Raw genomic sequence first — 15,978 nt, forward strand, 5'->3', positions numbered from 1 at the left:
AAAGTATACATTTATTAAAACAGACAACACTATCAAAACTTTTTAAACATTTCAATAAACGATACTGACGTACAAAACAATTACGCTTACAATATTAAGCACACCCACGGCTCGCAATTTTCCAAAATTGACTCAAAAATTTAAAATCCAAATTTCTCTGTCTAGTATTTGCTAGAGAATTTAGAAAAAAAAGCCAAAAATATAAACTAATCGCAAGTTTACTCGACAAAGAAAGAGGGAGTGGCATAAAGAAAACTAAATATTACAGACATGATTAATGATATAAAAATAATTTTTGGGCAAGTTGAGCATCGTCCGACCTCTGCGGACATTTTCATACCTTTAATTAAAATTTAACAATTTCTGCTATAATCAACATTATAACCATAGGGCCGCGGTTTTCTTGCGTCCGCTTTGGCGTCGACGCTCTTTCACCACGCTTTTTACTGGATTATCCATTTTCTAGACTGGTAACGCCAATGTATAAAATATTATCTTACATCTATGAATACAATTTATTCAAGTTCAATATTTATTGCAATTGTGTATATTATATACCGGCCGAATTGATAACCTCCTTTTTTTGAAGTCGGTTAAAAATGCATTAAATGCATACAAAACAATAAGCCTGTACAGTGTACAACATTCACGATACGGCTTTAAACATCAACTAGACAAAGTTATTGAACTATAAAGCGTTACCAGTCAAAGCAATCAACAGCGCGGACAGTATGTAACAGCGGGCGAGCAGCGAGCGCGCAGTGACGTCACGTCCCGTCAGACATCAGTGCGTCAGACGAGGACGTCAGCGCGTCAGACGCGTCACAGCTCGTCGTCGCAGCCGGGCGGCATGTCGCACGTCTCGATGGCCACCTCGTCGTAGTCCCGCTCCAGCGCCGCGAGGTCCTCGCGCGCTTCTGTAAACTCGCCCTCCTCCATACCCTCGCCGACGTACCTGATTAAGTATAACTCAAAGTATGAAAACACTGAAAAAATCCTAATCTTCTTAATATAATATATAAATCTCGTGTCACAATGTTTGTCCTCAATGGACTCCTAAACCACTTAACCGATTATAATAAAATTCGCACACCATCACACATTATAAACGCGAAAGATTGTAAGTATGGATGTTCGTTATTCTTTCACGTATAAACTACTCAACCGATAACAATGAAATTTAGTATTTAGGTAGCTGAAGACCCAAAATAAGACATAGGCTACTTTTGGTCCCGGAAATCCCACATTAACTATGCGGGTTTTTCCTTTCAAAACGGGGGCGAAGTCGCGGGCGGAAATCTAGTATGGATTATTTAATAACAATGAGTTGGAACCTTCTAGACGACCCGTTTAAAACATTTTCGTTGAAAACGCGGGCGAAAATCTAGTATGCACAATTTTTGAAGTGAAAACTTCTTTAGCGGCGTTGAGCACTTTTTCTGTAATGGGTATAAAATCTTAAACTCACGTCAGGACACGTGACCTGATCGAAAAACCGTAAGACGGATGGATATCAAACATGCTCAACGTTAATAATCAAGTTTTCACTTCTCCCGGCACTCCCGGAGTGCAACCCGTCTTTTTTTTATGCAATAGGAGGCAACAGAGCAGACGCGTCACCTGGTGGTAAGTGGTTTAAATAAATATGCGTTGGAATCTTCTAGACGACCCGTTTAAAAAATGACACCCACCAGTGCACAAAGGCCCGCTTCGAGTACATGAGGTCGAACTTGTGGTCGAGCTTGCCCCACGCCTCCGCGATGGCGGTCGTGTTGCTCAGCATCGACGCGGCGCGCTTCACCTGCGCGAGGTCGCCGCCCGCCACTACCGACGGCGGCTGGTAGTTGATGCCCACCTGTAAACGATAAAAATTAAATTAACGGCAAATATTTGTGTGATGAACATAGATGTTTGCTCTGTGTCTGGGTGTTAATTATCTATATAAATCTTAATCTTAATCTTAATCTTTCTTAATATACTATTATAAAGGCGAAAGTTTGTAAGGATGTATGGATGTATGGATGTAGGGATGTGTGGATGTATGGATGTTTGTTACTCTTTCACGTAAATACTACTGAACCGATTACAATGAAATTTAGCACACATATAGAGGGTAACTTGGATTAACACATAGGATAGATTTTATCCCGGAAATCCCACGGGAACGGGAACTATGCGGGTTTTCCTTTGAAAACGCGGGCGAAGCCGCGGGCGGAAATCTAGTATTTATATAAAATTATATATGTATGTTTATCAACCATCTGGTATCCATAACACAAGCGAAAGCTTAGTATGGGATCAGATCGTGCCGTGTGTGAAAATTGTCCCGAAATATTTATTTATTATTTATTTTCTTAGGGCCGATTTTTCAATGCTTGGATAAAACTTATCCGTCCAATAAAGTATTACACGATATTAAAATGTCACACACTGTCAAATACGGGCAATTAGAATACGTTATTAAGGGCTGATTTTTCAATCCTTGGTTAATTCTTATTCGTGGAATATCGTATTAAACAACCATTTTAAAAATGTGTTATTTGCTAGATTTTTAACATTTTACAGGTGACATCTGTATTATCTTGTGTTATACTTTATTGGACGGATAAGATTTATTCAAGGATTGAAAAATCGGCCCTTATCAGAACAACACTAAAAATAAATTATACGAGAGTTTGGGAAAGAACAGCAGTTATTTATCAGCAATAAAATAAATTACGATAGTATAGCGCTACGGAAATTACAAGACACGGCAATAAGAATAGAAAATACAATTTCGTCCAGTAATCGAAATTAGAGCAAGAAGTATGTTATACAATCATGTGTGTGTATATTTCAAATGAAATCAATAAAGAAACCTAGCTAGCTTATGGGACGGCACAAAAAATATTCTAATTTTCCGTTCGGGAATGTAACCGAAGATGTGATGTGTAATGTCGCTTATGACGTTTGATTTCGTGTGTGACGTGTGATGATGCGATGCGATGTGGTGTGATATGGGACGGATGTGTAATGTCGTGTGTGGTGTTACTACATGTTCAATGTTTGACGACGCGGTTGGCGCAGTGGTAAAGTAACTGCCTACTGAGCCGACGGTCCCGGGTTCGATCCCCGGTCAGGGCAAATATTTGTGTGATGAACTCAATTATTTGTTCTTGGGTCTGGGTGTTATCTATACAGGGTGTCCCAAAAAGTAGTGATGAACGGAAGCTGGGAGGTAGAGGACTTAAAGGGATCCGAATCACCCCCATGTATGTTATGCGATTTTTCGTATTTTCGGAGTTATGACGTTTTTTTCAATTTTTCACCTATCGCCGTGTACGATGATATTTTCACTCATGGTGACGTCAATTATTTCGCTAGATGCTTGATTTTTTTTTTGTTTGCTAAGCTGAAAGATAGGCCAATTCAGTATGGTAACATTTACTATCGTTAGATCTTTGAATGGAATAAAAAAAAGAATTAAATGCCAAGAAAGATAAAATTACCCAGTATGTTCACCACTTCAAGGGTCCGTAAAAAAATAAAATCACATAAAAAAAGATTTCCGTTTGGCTTTTAAAAACTTGCTCTATCTATGAGGTAGCTACCCTTAAAATTTCATTTTATTATTCAGAAAGCTTCTATTGAAAAATTGAAATCTAAATGTGGTAAGTGCAAAAATTGAATTAACATGATGATTAATAAAAACAAATTAAAACCAATAACAAGGTGTTTAATTACCAGAAATTTTTAAAATGACCCCACTGTTGCTCAGTGCAAGTGCGACATCACCGTAAAAAGTTGTCTTTTAAATGTCTGAATGCCATTTTATCATTTTTAATGGTTTCTTTTGCTACTATGAATTTCCGGGTTATTTCGTCCAAATTGTGGCAGTCTCTCGTCTTTGTGGTATCCCCACGGAAAAAAATCAATAGGGTTTATGTCCGGGGACCGTGCAGGCCAGGCTAAAGGGCAAAGATACCCTGATAGATGGATTTGTCGTTGCAGCCTGCGCATGCGCCGGTGACGCCTGCCTTAAAGCCTGCCCTCCACGGTCCCTCGACCTAAACCCCATTGATTTGTTTCAATGGGGATACTAAAAGACCTCGGCTACTTGAGAGAATGCCACAATTTGGACGAAATAACCCGGAAATTCATAGTAGCAGAAGAAACCATTAAAAATGATAAAAGGGCATTCAGACATTTAAAAGACAACTTTTTACGGTGATGACGCACTTGCATTGAGCAACAGCGGGGTTATTTTAAAAATTTCTAGTGATTAAACACCTATTTATTTGTTTTAATTTGGTTTTAATGATCATCATGTTAATAAAATTTTTGCACTTACCATATTTAGATTTCAATTTTTCGATTGAAGCCTTCCGAATAATAAAATAAAATTTTTAGGGTAGCTACCTGATAGATAGAGCAAGTTTTTAAAAGCCAAATGGAAAACTTTTTTTATGTGATTTTATTTTTTATGGGCCCTTGAAGTTGTGAACATACTGGGTAATTTTATCTTTCTTGGCATTTAATTCTTTTTTTTATTCCATTCGAAGATCTAACGATAGTAAATGTTACCATACTGCATTGGCCTATCTTTCAGCTTAGCACACGAAAAAAAATCAAGCATCTAGCGCAATAATTCACGTCACCATAAATAAAAATCTCATCGTACTCAGCGATAGATGAAAAATTGAAAAAAATGTCATAACTCCGAAAATACGAAAAATCGCATAACATATATGGGGGTGATTCGGATAGCCCTCTAGGTCCTCTACCTCCCAGCTTCCGTTCATCACTACTTTTTGGGACACCCTGTATATGTATTTATAAAATACTAGCTGTTGCCCGCGACTTCGTCCGCGATTAGGTCGTTTTTCGTCATTCGTCGTTTAAAAAAAATACGTGACACTTTATTTTTGAATGTTCTTAAGTTCTTAATTATTGTCTCTTATAAAATTTTACTACTTACATTAAAATTGAACACTCTGATAAGAAAATCTTAAAATCTGAAGAAAACATGAATGAATGTGATTTAAATTCTACATTACTTAGTATCAAAATATAATAATCTAAATTAAATTTAGATTAACAGTTTGAGCACACCATTATAGAATATGTACTTAAGTATTAAATTACGTTAGTTAACATAGTAACTTTACTAAAAACACGATGACTTTCTTTCGCGCTCGGTACCACAAACTAAACATGTTTGTGGTAAGTGGCCCGCGTGACGCGTCACTTGACCCCCCGCGAGTTCCCCTCCGTTGCTATGCGAAAATACATTCGTTGCTCTATTTTAGGAAAAATTTGTAATACTGTGGCCTGGGCGTTATAAATAACACGTCCAGGGAGTTCATGAGTGCCGATATCACCATCTTGAGGAAAAGCTTCTAATGTCGATTTAAAACTGCATACATACGAATTAACCTGTTCTAAAATTGTGAAATGAGTTCAGTTTTAAATTTGAGAAATATTGATTTCTTGTATTCCACTATTCGTTGTAGTCGAATACAAAATATAGGTATTTAAACAAACTTAGGTTGGCCTACAGGCAAAAGGGATCCTATCAAATGGTAAACTTGACCTTGTATCTTAAAAGTAAGCATGAACGGACCTTCTGATAATTATTGAGCACCAAAGGATCATTTGAAACGCGCTACCATAAGAGCGAATATTGTCTAATAACAGTTTACATTGCACAGTATGTTCCTCTAAAAGTAGTGATTTCAAACGTTCCGTTGTATCTTCAAATGAAAGCCGACTCCTTACTACACTTTAAAGCATTACAAAAAGAACATACTACGCCTTAAATATACTTTGACTGTTAGTCAAAGTTTATTTTTACTAACAACATGTAAATAAAGAAGAAATAATAATTACCAACGAACTAACCTTTTCTATAATACTTAACACGGCACATTTTTCAAATTATCTTGCTCAAACCTGCTCAAAAATTTGAGGGTTTTGTTGGAACTTTAATATGTCAAAACTATGATATATCTAAACTACGATACAACTTGCTTGCGGAAATGCTCATTACAATTGTGAATCTAAAGAATAACTAACAACATACTATTCAATTTTATTGAGCTGATGAATATCTTTTGCCTGGAAGAAATCACCGTCGCCTAATAAAATATATACTGTGTTTTCTTATAAAACCGTTACATAATTTATTTTATCTACTTAAATAATGAAAATGATATTATATTTATAAAATATAAAACATATTATGTAAAATGATTAAAAATAAATAAATGAAGCAACTACGATTCAAAGAAAACATCTTTTTCAGTGTTAAAATGCTCTTAGCAATCCTGGATGATGAACTGTATCATGTACTCTGATCCCAGTACGGTCGGTACCTCGATAGCCATAACGATAAATATTTTAATCAGATAACCGCAAAGTCAAAATAAAAACATTACTTGTACAGTTGTGAGTGCAAAATTTACGTTTCATTTGGAATAACATTTTTTTCGGTACTAAAACGTAGTCGTTTGATATGTGGTTGGCTGCCCCTCCTCTCCTTCCTGAAAAATATCCTCCAAAATTTCCCGAGATACTTCCAATGATTGAACCATTGGACGTTGGACATTAACTTCAGTCAAAAATTGACGAAGCGGATGATTACTAATTTCCACTTAATCCTCGCTGCTACTATCTTTACCATCAAATCATCAATTTTCAAGTGGTGTTGTAAAAATATCAGCAGAAATCGTCTTCCAAAGGCGATATAATTTTATGAGCATTGAATCTGTAAATAACAAAATCAAAAGTTGTAAATCTATAAAAAAAGCTACTTACAAATAAAATTTTATCAAAAACTACTGTTCCCAATGCACCTCAAAATAATAAAAGAATTCATCATTTTATTATTTCATTCTAAAAGTGTAATATAATACCTACCACCAAAAAACATGAATTGCTATCATTATAAAAAATAATTATACCTATAAGTAACAACTTACTTTTTGTGGGAACGCATGATGGTGAAAATTCACAAAACACGACGATTGCATTTGATATTTTTGGTTTTATGGCATTCAATTGCTTTATAAATATCACTACATAGTATAAAAAAAGTCGCTTTCTCTGTCCCTATGTCCCTTTGTATGCTTAAATCTTTAAAACTTCGCAACGGATTTTGATGCGGTTTTTTTAATAGATGAAGACTGATTCAAGAGGAAGGTTTTAGTATAATATAATTTATTAGGTTTTAGACAAAGACGAACCCGCGGACGGTAAGCTAGTAAATTTATAAAATACGAAGATTTTTAAAATTGTAACTAATGAACGCAATCAATATTAGATTAACTTTAGATAATGGTGTCTAGTTTTACTTAAAATAATAAACATCTACCCTCACTTTAAAAAAATGTAGTATATTTATTATTTACACGAAATATACCTTATAGGGAAGGGAAGATATGGGCTAAAGAGTTAAATAAATAACATAATTATATTTAAATTATTAATTTCCAACTGTGTATTCAGTAGTGTTAACATCTAAATTGATTTGATTTTTACGAAATCTCATAGATGGCGCTGTTACAAAATTAACATTATACAACTTACATTCTTTAAACTATGTTTCTCTTCCCAAGTTACTTAAATGGCATAATTTTTATAGTGTCAATCTAGATATTGTCAAACAACATTTATATATGCGTCATTTGATTATTAATTTCCAATAGTTAACGTGTGTTTGATTTTTATAACACTTCATAGATGGCGCTGTTTCAAATTTGTCTTTATACTGCTAAGATTCATTTAACTGTTTCTCTGCCCAAATTACGTAAATGACATAGTTTTTATTTTGTAAAGCTAGATAATAATAGCATGGCTTACTCGAAACCAACATTTAAACATGAGTCTTTAGATTGTACGCTGTCGTAGTACACAGAATATGTAAGAAAAATAAAGGCTCACAGGTCCTCCCCCGAAGGTGATATCATGATAATATGTTTAAACTATCCTCACCCGACCTCTAAGGAATATTCATGCAAAATTTGAAGTAAATCTATGCAGTACTTTTCGAGATTAGCTCGGTCAAACATACAGACAAACAGACAAACAGACAAACAGACAAAAATTCTAAAAACTATATTTTTGGCTTCTATATCGATTATAGATCTTGGATTATGTATTCTTTTAAAAAAATATTCAATGTACAGTTTTGACTTTCCTACGATTTTATTATATGTATAGATTATATTTATCGTCGCCTAGTACCCACAACACAAGCCTTAATTGAGCTTACTGTGGGACTAGGTCGATTTGTGTAATAATGTCCTTTAATGTGTATTTATTATTATTATTTATTTATTTAATGTGTGATATCCATCACCTTAAAGCCCGTGGGACACCAGTCCACAAAGCGGATCCCGGCGCGTCCCTTCATGCCGGCGATGGCCGCGTTCACGTCCTTGGGCACGACGTCGCCGCGGTACAGCAGGCAGCACGCCATGTACTTGCCGTCGCGCGGGTCGCACTTCACCATCTGGTTCTGCGGCTCGAACAGTTCTGCGGTGATCTCAGAGACCGACATGCCCTCGTGGTACGCCTGTTGTCACAGAATTAGTTCGGGCTTGAAAATTGTGTCTGTAAAGTCGGTTTATTGACGATAGTTGAACGTGACAACGTCTTAAGACCGATTGTGCCTCTTTGTCACTCGTTCCGCGCTCTCGCTTGCACTTCAAGCCTTAACATGGAACGCCTCAGAGCGAGGTAACGCCACATGAGTCATGTTTTTTCGTGCGTGCAGCCGGCTCTATCGAATTATAAGACGTTGTCACGTCTAAAAAATGTAGCGGTCGAATTGAGGATCTATTTTTGAATTCCGTTAAAAATAGTAGCTAGTATATAGTAACAAATAAAAATGTATTAACAGTAGGACGCCTACTGTTAAATAGTAAATTTAGTCGTCGTAGGATAGTTCGAGCTTTATTATTATGATTTAGTAAGTGATATCGATCGATATTAAAAGATAAGACTCATCAGGACGGTCTAATGCAAAATTCTACGTAAAAAAAATAACAATGATCATTTGAAAAATAACATTCTGGAATATTGTAACATATTAATTATAAACATTGTATCGCCCTACATTGCTATCAGTATAAACATAATTTATCAAACAGGCCTCACAATAGTTAACTTTCAACCGCTAGCCTAGTATAAAAAATATTTATAAGTAAAAAATAAATATCAAACAGGCGTCACAATAGTTAACTTTCTTTTAAGAATATTTTTCTATTCTTAAAATGAAATTTAATGCCAAATACCAGTATCACCTTATCAGCAGAGACCACGGGCGCGTACGCAGCGAGCGGGAAGTGTATCCGCGGGTACGGGACCAGGTTCGTCTGGAACTCCGTCAGGTCCACGTTCAGCGCGCCGTCGAACCGCAGCGACGCGGTTATCGATGATACCACCTAGATAGTGGTATATTTCAATTAATATGTTTATCTGAAGGTGCATACATAGAAGATTAGGTATATACAATCGCAAAGTTACCTAACGTTGCAATTGTTCATGGGCGGCGGTGTTTATTTTCATCAGTACACCGCCCGCTCCTTTGTCGGTTGTTGTATTTAAAAAAAATATATATCCCAAGGTTAATGTTAGTTTACTTAGCCCAAAAAAGACTATTTAAATTGAAAACCAAACTAGTCAGAAACTATTTTGAAAGACAATCTGTGTGGTTTCAGACAGTTGTTTGATAAACTATTATTATCTATAGAAGATGCTAAAAAATTATCATAATTTATCGCAAAAGCAAAGTATGGAGATTGTAGAATGTGCAACTAGCAAGCAAGCATTAATAAGAACTTTAAGTTAAACTATAGAAATATATGAAGAGGAAATCAAATTTCCTTTTGTATCATCAAAATAGACATACGTACCCTACATGTTAAAAACTATTGAAAATTACCTGTGAAATAAGTCTATTCAGGTTGGCATACGACGGCCTCTCAATGGACAGTCTCCGCCTACAAATATCGTATATCGCCTCATTGTCCACCATGAAGGCGCAGTCCGAGTGGCCGATAGTCGCGTGCGTTGTGAGCACCGCGTTGTATGGCTCTACAACCGCTGTAGATACCTGAATACAAGATAGTCTACTGTAAGATTTGGACGTATTACACTGTGCCCCGCGGTTTCACCCGCATTTCTCCGCTCCTGTTGGTCTTAGCGTGATGATCTATAGCCTATAGCCTTCCTCGATAAATGGGCTATCTAACACCGAAAGAATTTTTCAAATCGGTCAAGTAGTTCCTGAGATTAGCGCGTTCAAACAAATAAACTCTTAAAATTATAATATTAGTATAGATTTAGGTACACAGACTACACCTAAATACAAGCTTAGATATGTTTAACATCTAAAAAATGTTTGTCAGGTAGAACACGTATGTAACGCGCGTCAGAGCGGTAAGCTGACGCCGCGCCCTATTATACATTATACTCTTTGCGCCGCGCTAAGATGCCGAATTGTGTCGTGCAATCGCCAAACAGAAAGCCAGCGCTCCGACGACTATTTCTTGTATCAAACAAATAAAAAAAAATTTTAGGGCCAAAAGTTTCATATTATGTAAACATGTTTTAAAATACATATTGTAATTTGAAATTGAATTTAAACTATTGTGTTGTAATAATTAATATTTGCATGTCAATCAATTGGTAATTCGAATTCGAAAACAAACTTTATCTTTGTTTTTTTTCTGTTACAATAATTCATGCTAATACATATTTTAAATTTTGAATTCATATACCTAATAATTATGACAATTTCCATACCTGAGGCGCGGGATAAATAGCGAACTCCAACTTGCTCTTCTTGCCAAACTCTTCAGAAAGTTTCTCCATCAGCAGAGACGTGAACCCTGAACCCGTGCCGCCTCCAAACGAGTGGAACACAAAGAAACCCTACAAGTAATTAAATAGGTATGTATTATTACAATTATACTAAAATTCATGTTGTATTATTTATCCCCTTAATGGCGTCAAAGGTAGAATACCTTCAGTCTTAACAATTATGCTAGCTTCTGTACGAGTACAATATTTTTTTTTAATTACCTAAATCTTACCAAGAAGCAATAGATACTTTCTAGTTAATTGCCTAAAATACTGAAAAAATCATAGACCAAACGGAATGATAATCACTACTTTCTTTGTCACTATAACACGATATCCGCATGTATGCTTAAATTTTTAAAACTACACAAAAAACTTGAATGCGGATTTTTTATAGTTAGTGAATCTCGAAGATTTATGTATATAAGGGGTTTGAAACTTTTTGTATGGACGCTGGCATATCGACCTGCCGCCATTTTGATTTTTTTTCAAAATCGCGGCGCACGATTAAAGTGGTATGTATGGATAGAGGACACATAGACGAACAAAAAATATCTCATAACATAGTACCCTAAAGCGTCACATTACCGAGATATTTGGAGGTAAATATTCACTTATGAGTACAACGACAAACACTAAAAATAGACTTATTACGTGTCTATATGCATAATATTATCTCCAAATAATCACTCCCAGGTAGATTATTATTATTACAGGAAGAAATTAGGTATTCATTACATTACTTACATTTTTATGTAATGTATGTATGTTTTTATGTAATGAATGTACCTACTTTCTTCCAATAAACTGTTAATTAATAATAATCTACCTGGGAGTGATTATTTGGAGATAATATTATGCATATAGACACGTAATAAGTCAATTTTTAGTGTTTGTCGTTGTACTCATAAGTGAATATTTATCTCCAAATATCTCGGTAATGTGACGCTTTAGGGTACTATGTTATTAGACATTTTTTGTTTGTCTATGTATCCTCTATCCATGCATACAACTTTAATCGTGCGCCGCGATTTTGAAAAAAAATCAAAATGGCGGCCGGGTTGATATGCCAGAAAGTTTCAATGCCCTTTATTAGGTTCTTAACAAAGCGGGCGAAGCCGAGGGCGGAAAGCTAGTTTTAGAGAAGTTTTATCCACGATCAATGTTCAGCAGTCATCTTCCAAAACCTCACCTGTAGCCCCGTGTATTGGTCAGCTAGCTTCCTGACCCGCATCATAACCGATCCTAGTATCTCCCGGCCAGTCAAGTTTAAGTGTCCCCACGTATAGTTGTTATCGATACGTACTACGATCAATATTCAACACTAGATTTCCGCCCGCGGATTCGCCCGCGTTTTCAAAGGAAAACCCGCATAGTTCCCGTTCCCGTGGGATTTCCGGGATAAAACCTATCCTATGTGTTATTCTGATGTATAAGCTATATTGTGGTAAAGTTGCATTCAAATCCATTCAGTAGTTTTTACGTGAAAGAGTAACAAACATCTATACATCCATACTTACAAACTTTCGCCTTTATAATAGTAGTAGGATTTATCTTCCAACTCACCTGCAGCCCCGTGCACTGGTCAGCCAGTTTCCTGACGCGCTCCATGACGGGCCCGAGCACCTCCCGGCCGGTGGAGTAGTGTCCCCGCGCGTAGTTGTTCGCCGCGTCCTCCTTGCCCGTGATCAGTTGTTCCGGGTGGTAGAGTTGGCGGTACTCGCCTGAGCGGACTTCGTCTGGCGAAAGTGGAATCTATACTAATATTATAAAGAGGAAAGTTTTGTATGTATGTATGGTTTTCACGCATAAACTACTGGACCGATTTTGATGAAATTTGGCACAGATAATCTTTAGACTCTGAGAAAGAACATAGGCTACCTTTTACTGCGAAATATGTACCACGGGCGAAGCCGGGGCGGACCGCTAGTATATAATAAACGTATAGGAATAATGTAAAAGTTGTGACTATGAATGCGCAGTTGTACCAGGCATAGGGGAGGGTTAAAAATATTATATAAACGGTGCATTTACATCAAACGAACTTAGAGGCTAGACCACTATAATCTTTTCTTACGCACTAAGAACGAATCTATGCTCTACGCCTGTTTACACTAAAAGAATGTGACGTAGTGGGGTTAGAATGAGCATTCGCTCATTTAATGTAAATGCACCGTAAGATGTATATTTCGGGTTTTAAGGTAAAAAAATTAATTCATTACGCATTCGCTTTATTTTGTAGATGAAAAATAATTTAGATACGTAATAGATAAAATCAGGTATGACACGTTGCTTCTAAGTTATCAGTAGGTATGTATATACGAACTGCTTCTACAATTTAAGAGTGATGAGTCATTTTTGTTTTGTATCGCCGGCACTAACCAATAACAGTTTCCTCCAGATCCACCATCACCACCCTGGGCACCATCTTGCCTCTATCCGCCTCAGAAAAGAATGTATTAAAGCAGGAATCTGCAGCGTTCGGTTCAGTCTCACAGAGGGGCAGTGTGCCATCAGGTCGGATGCCGTGCTCGAGACAGTATAACTGCCAGCATGCTACGCCCATCTGCACCCCCGCCTGCCCCACGTGGATTGAGATGCACTCCCTCTGCTCAAGGAAAATTAGGACTTGGTTTTATTGCTCTAAATGATAATGAGTCGAAAGTTAATTCACATGACGTATGAACCGTAGGTAAGTAACTTCCAAAGGCTACATATTGGAACAAGATAGAGCTTTGTTACATTGCTTATAGTATGACAACTGTTGACATAATTGAGAAATAATGCTACTATCAATAGTTTTTAAAGTAATGTCCGTTCCAAATAAATTCATGGCACGCATGTAATTTACTTATTATTGTAAATCATTTCAATTTTCAATGCAGTTTATAAATAAACACGCCGGAAAACTAACTTTGTAGATGCACTGCATGCATAATTTAGAAGATCAAATGCAAAATTTAAAACATAAATTACTTTCAAAAATAAAATACACATAATTTTACATCGTTTTTCGTTCTTATAATGTAACAAAGAAAATGTAGAGAACCTAAGATGTGTACTATTTAAAGAACTTACAAGATAAAAAGTAAAACAACTAAAACCCAACTACGACAAAAAACGACGCTGAAAAAGTATAAAACAAAAGTTAAATTGATGAACTAATAAAGAAGCTATGAACGAAAAGATGTGAATTATATGCAATCAGCCCATGAATACAGGTAAAGTCACAAGCAAATGCTAGTAATATATATATGTATATTCAAAATGTGCAAGTAAAAAGCTTTCAAATGATACCAAACACGGCATATTTATCTTAACTTTATTTTTTTACTCTGTATGTTTTGTCCGCTAGAGGGCGCCACATTAGATTTTGTGAAACCCTATATAGCCTATAACCAGCGGACAATTAAGACGCTTCTAATGATATGTCATTTGTCGAATTCTGATAAGTAGTTTAGAAGTTACGAGGGAACAGATGAACATACATACATACATACATACATACATACATACATATATACATACATACATACATACATACATACATACATAGCCTGTCAAAATCATAACCCTCCTTTTGCTTTGCCGTAGTCGGGTAAAAAGTACTCACCATCATAAATACTAGTAATTTTGGTAAATCCGGTATAAAATAGTATAAAAAAACGTGTATACTAAAACAGTTTTACAAAAATTTTGGTGGAACTGAAATTTTGAAAAAAAAATTGCAAATCAGCGCCCGACTGGTGGGCCGCTCAGATCTATTGTAAAAAACTTCAAAATTGTTCCATTCCTTGATCGTTTTTTTTTATGAAAAATAATTCAAATTTGTCAATGGCCAGTAACTAAATACGTAAAGAGGTTTTATATAAAATGATTTCAAAAGAGGTTTCATTACAAGCGAAATAAAAAAATGGAAATAACCACGAAATAATATATATAGTAAAATGTTTATTTTTGGTGTGTAAATTCAACTTGTATAGTAGTTTAATTTTTTTTATGAAATAAGGAAATTCGATCAAGAGGCGGGAGTAGAATTTTTATACTACATAGTTCCCCTGCTTGTGTGTGTATTTAATAAATTACCACAAAATAAAGTAGATTAACCTTCATCTATTTTAGATATATCTTACAAAAATTAAATTTTCTAAAAAAAATTATTGCCATAGACCTAAAACTTTATAGACATGCATTCAAAAGTGTTGTATAGTATAGGGTGGCAAGTACGTCACTATGGGGAGGGTGCACCCCTAAGTCCGAACTATTAGAGAACAATGGCCACCCCATCGGGTACCCCAGAATTTTGACATGCTGGTACTGTACATGTAAGTTAATTTGCATTTTTCGCAGTGGGGTAGATTTTAGGAATTTATTTTTCTCTTATAATTTTCAATGTAAATATGTAGGAAAATTATGATGAGTCGAATTTTTAAATATTAATAAGCTGTAAGAAAAAGCAAACAAATTTTGAAAGTGAAACAATGTACTTAGTATCTGCTCCATAATTCATTCACATGAATAACCCAATTATAATATCACAAACAACAATAGTTTTAAGCTAACTTTTATGCAAAAACTGCCGAAACGATTTTATTATCAGATAACTTAATTTATTGTTTTTATCTTATTAAAATGCCCGTGATACCGCGGGCTGCACCTAGAAATTAATAATGTGCAAGTTATCTTACAAAGTAAGTAAATAAAAAATTCTTTATAAAATAATATTTATTTCAGCCCCATTTCATTTATTAATTTGTATTGTCTTATACAACAAGATGGAATGAAACAAAAGGGAAAAGGAATGTTGGTCGACTATTAAAATGGTGGGCTGATGATATTATACATGTTGCAGGAAAAGATTGGATAAAGACAGGCAAGGACAGAGAATTATGGAAAAGGATGGAGGAGGCCTTTACCCAAAAAGGGGTCGGAATCTCTTAAATAATACTAACACTAATTATTATAAGTAACCTTAATTTTAAGTAACTACCTGAGGTAACTACTTACTAACAAAATTGTATATTAGACACATAATAATTGAGATTTCGAATAAATGGCTTATTTATTTATTATTTATTTTTATTGTCTTATAAAAGGCTTTCTATATTTCTCTGTTTAAAATATGAAAAAGGG

General features: G+C 35.4%; 1 protein-coding gene across 1 annotated transcript; it reads right to left on the reverse strand.

Moving 5' to 3' along the window:
* Positions 1-812: 812 nt before the first annotated feature.
* On the reverse strand, positions 813-14,550 carry LOC149904904 (tubulin alpha chain-like). The gene is made up of 9 exons (XM_090106934.1): positions 14,459-14,550; positions 13,228-13,453; positions 12,412-12,584; positions 10,789-10,917; positions 9,926-10,096; positions 9,285-9,425; positions 8,339-8,554; positions 1,692-1,855; positions 813-955 (listed from the first exon to the last, which is right to left on the reverse strand). Exons 1-9 carry the CDS (start codon positions 14,462-14,464, stop codon positions 823-825), a joined length of 1,359 nt encoding a protein of 452 aa, XP_089963060.1. The 5' UTR covers positions 14,465-14,550; the 3' UTR covers positions 813-822.
* Positions 14,551-15,978: the final 1,428 nt, after the last annotated feature.

The sequence above is a fragment of the Colias eurytheme genome, chromosome 11 (assembly GCF_061535395.1).
Source record: "Colias eurytheme isolate Ceu_HAF_F1 chromosome 11, ilColEury1 Martin Lab GWU primary, whole genome shotgun sequence".
Lineage (NCBI taxonomy): Eukaryota > Metazoa > Arthropoda > Insecta > Lepidoptera > Pieridae > Colias > Colias eurytheme.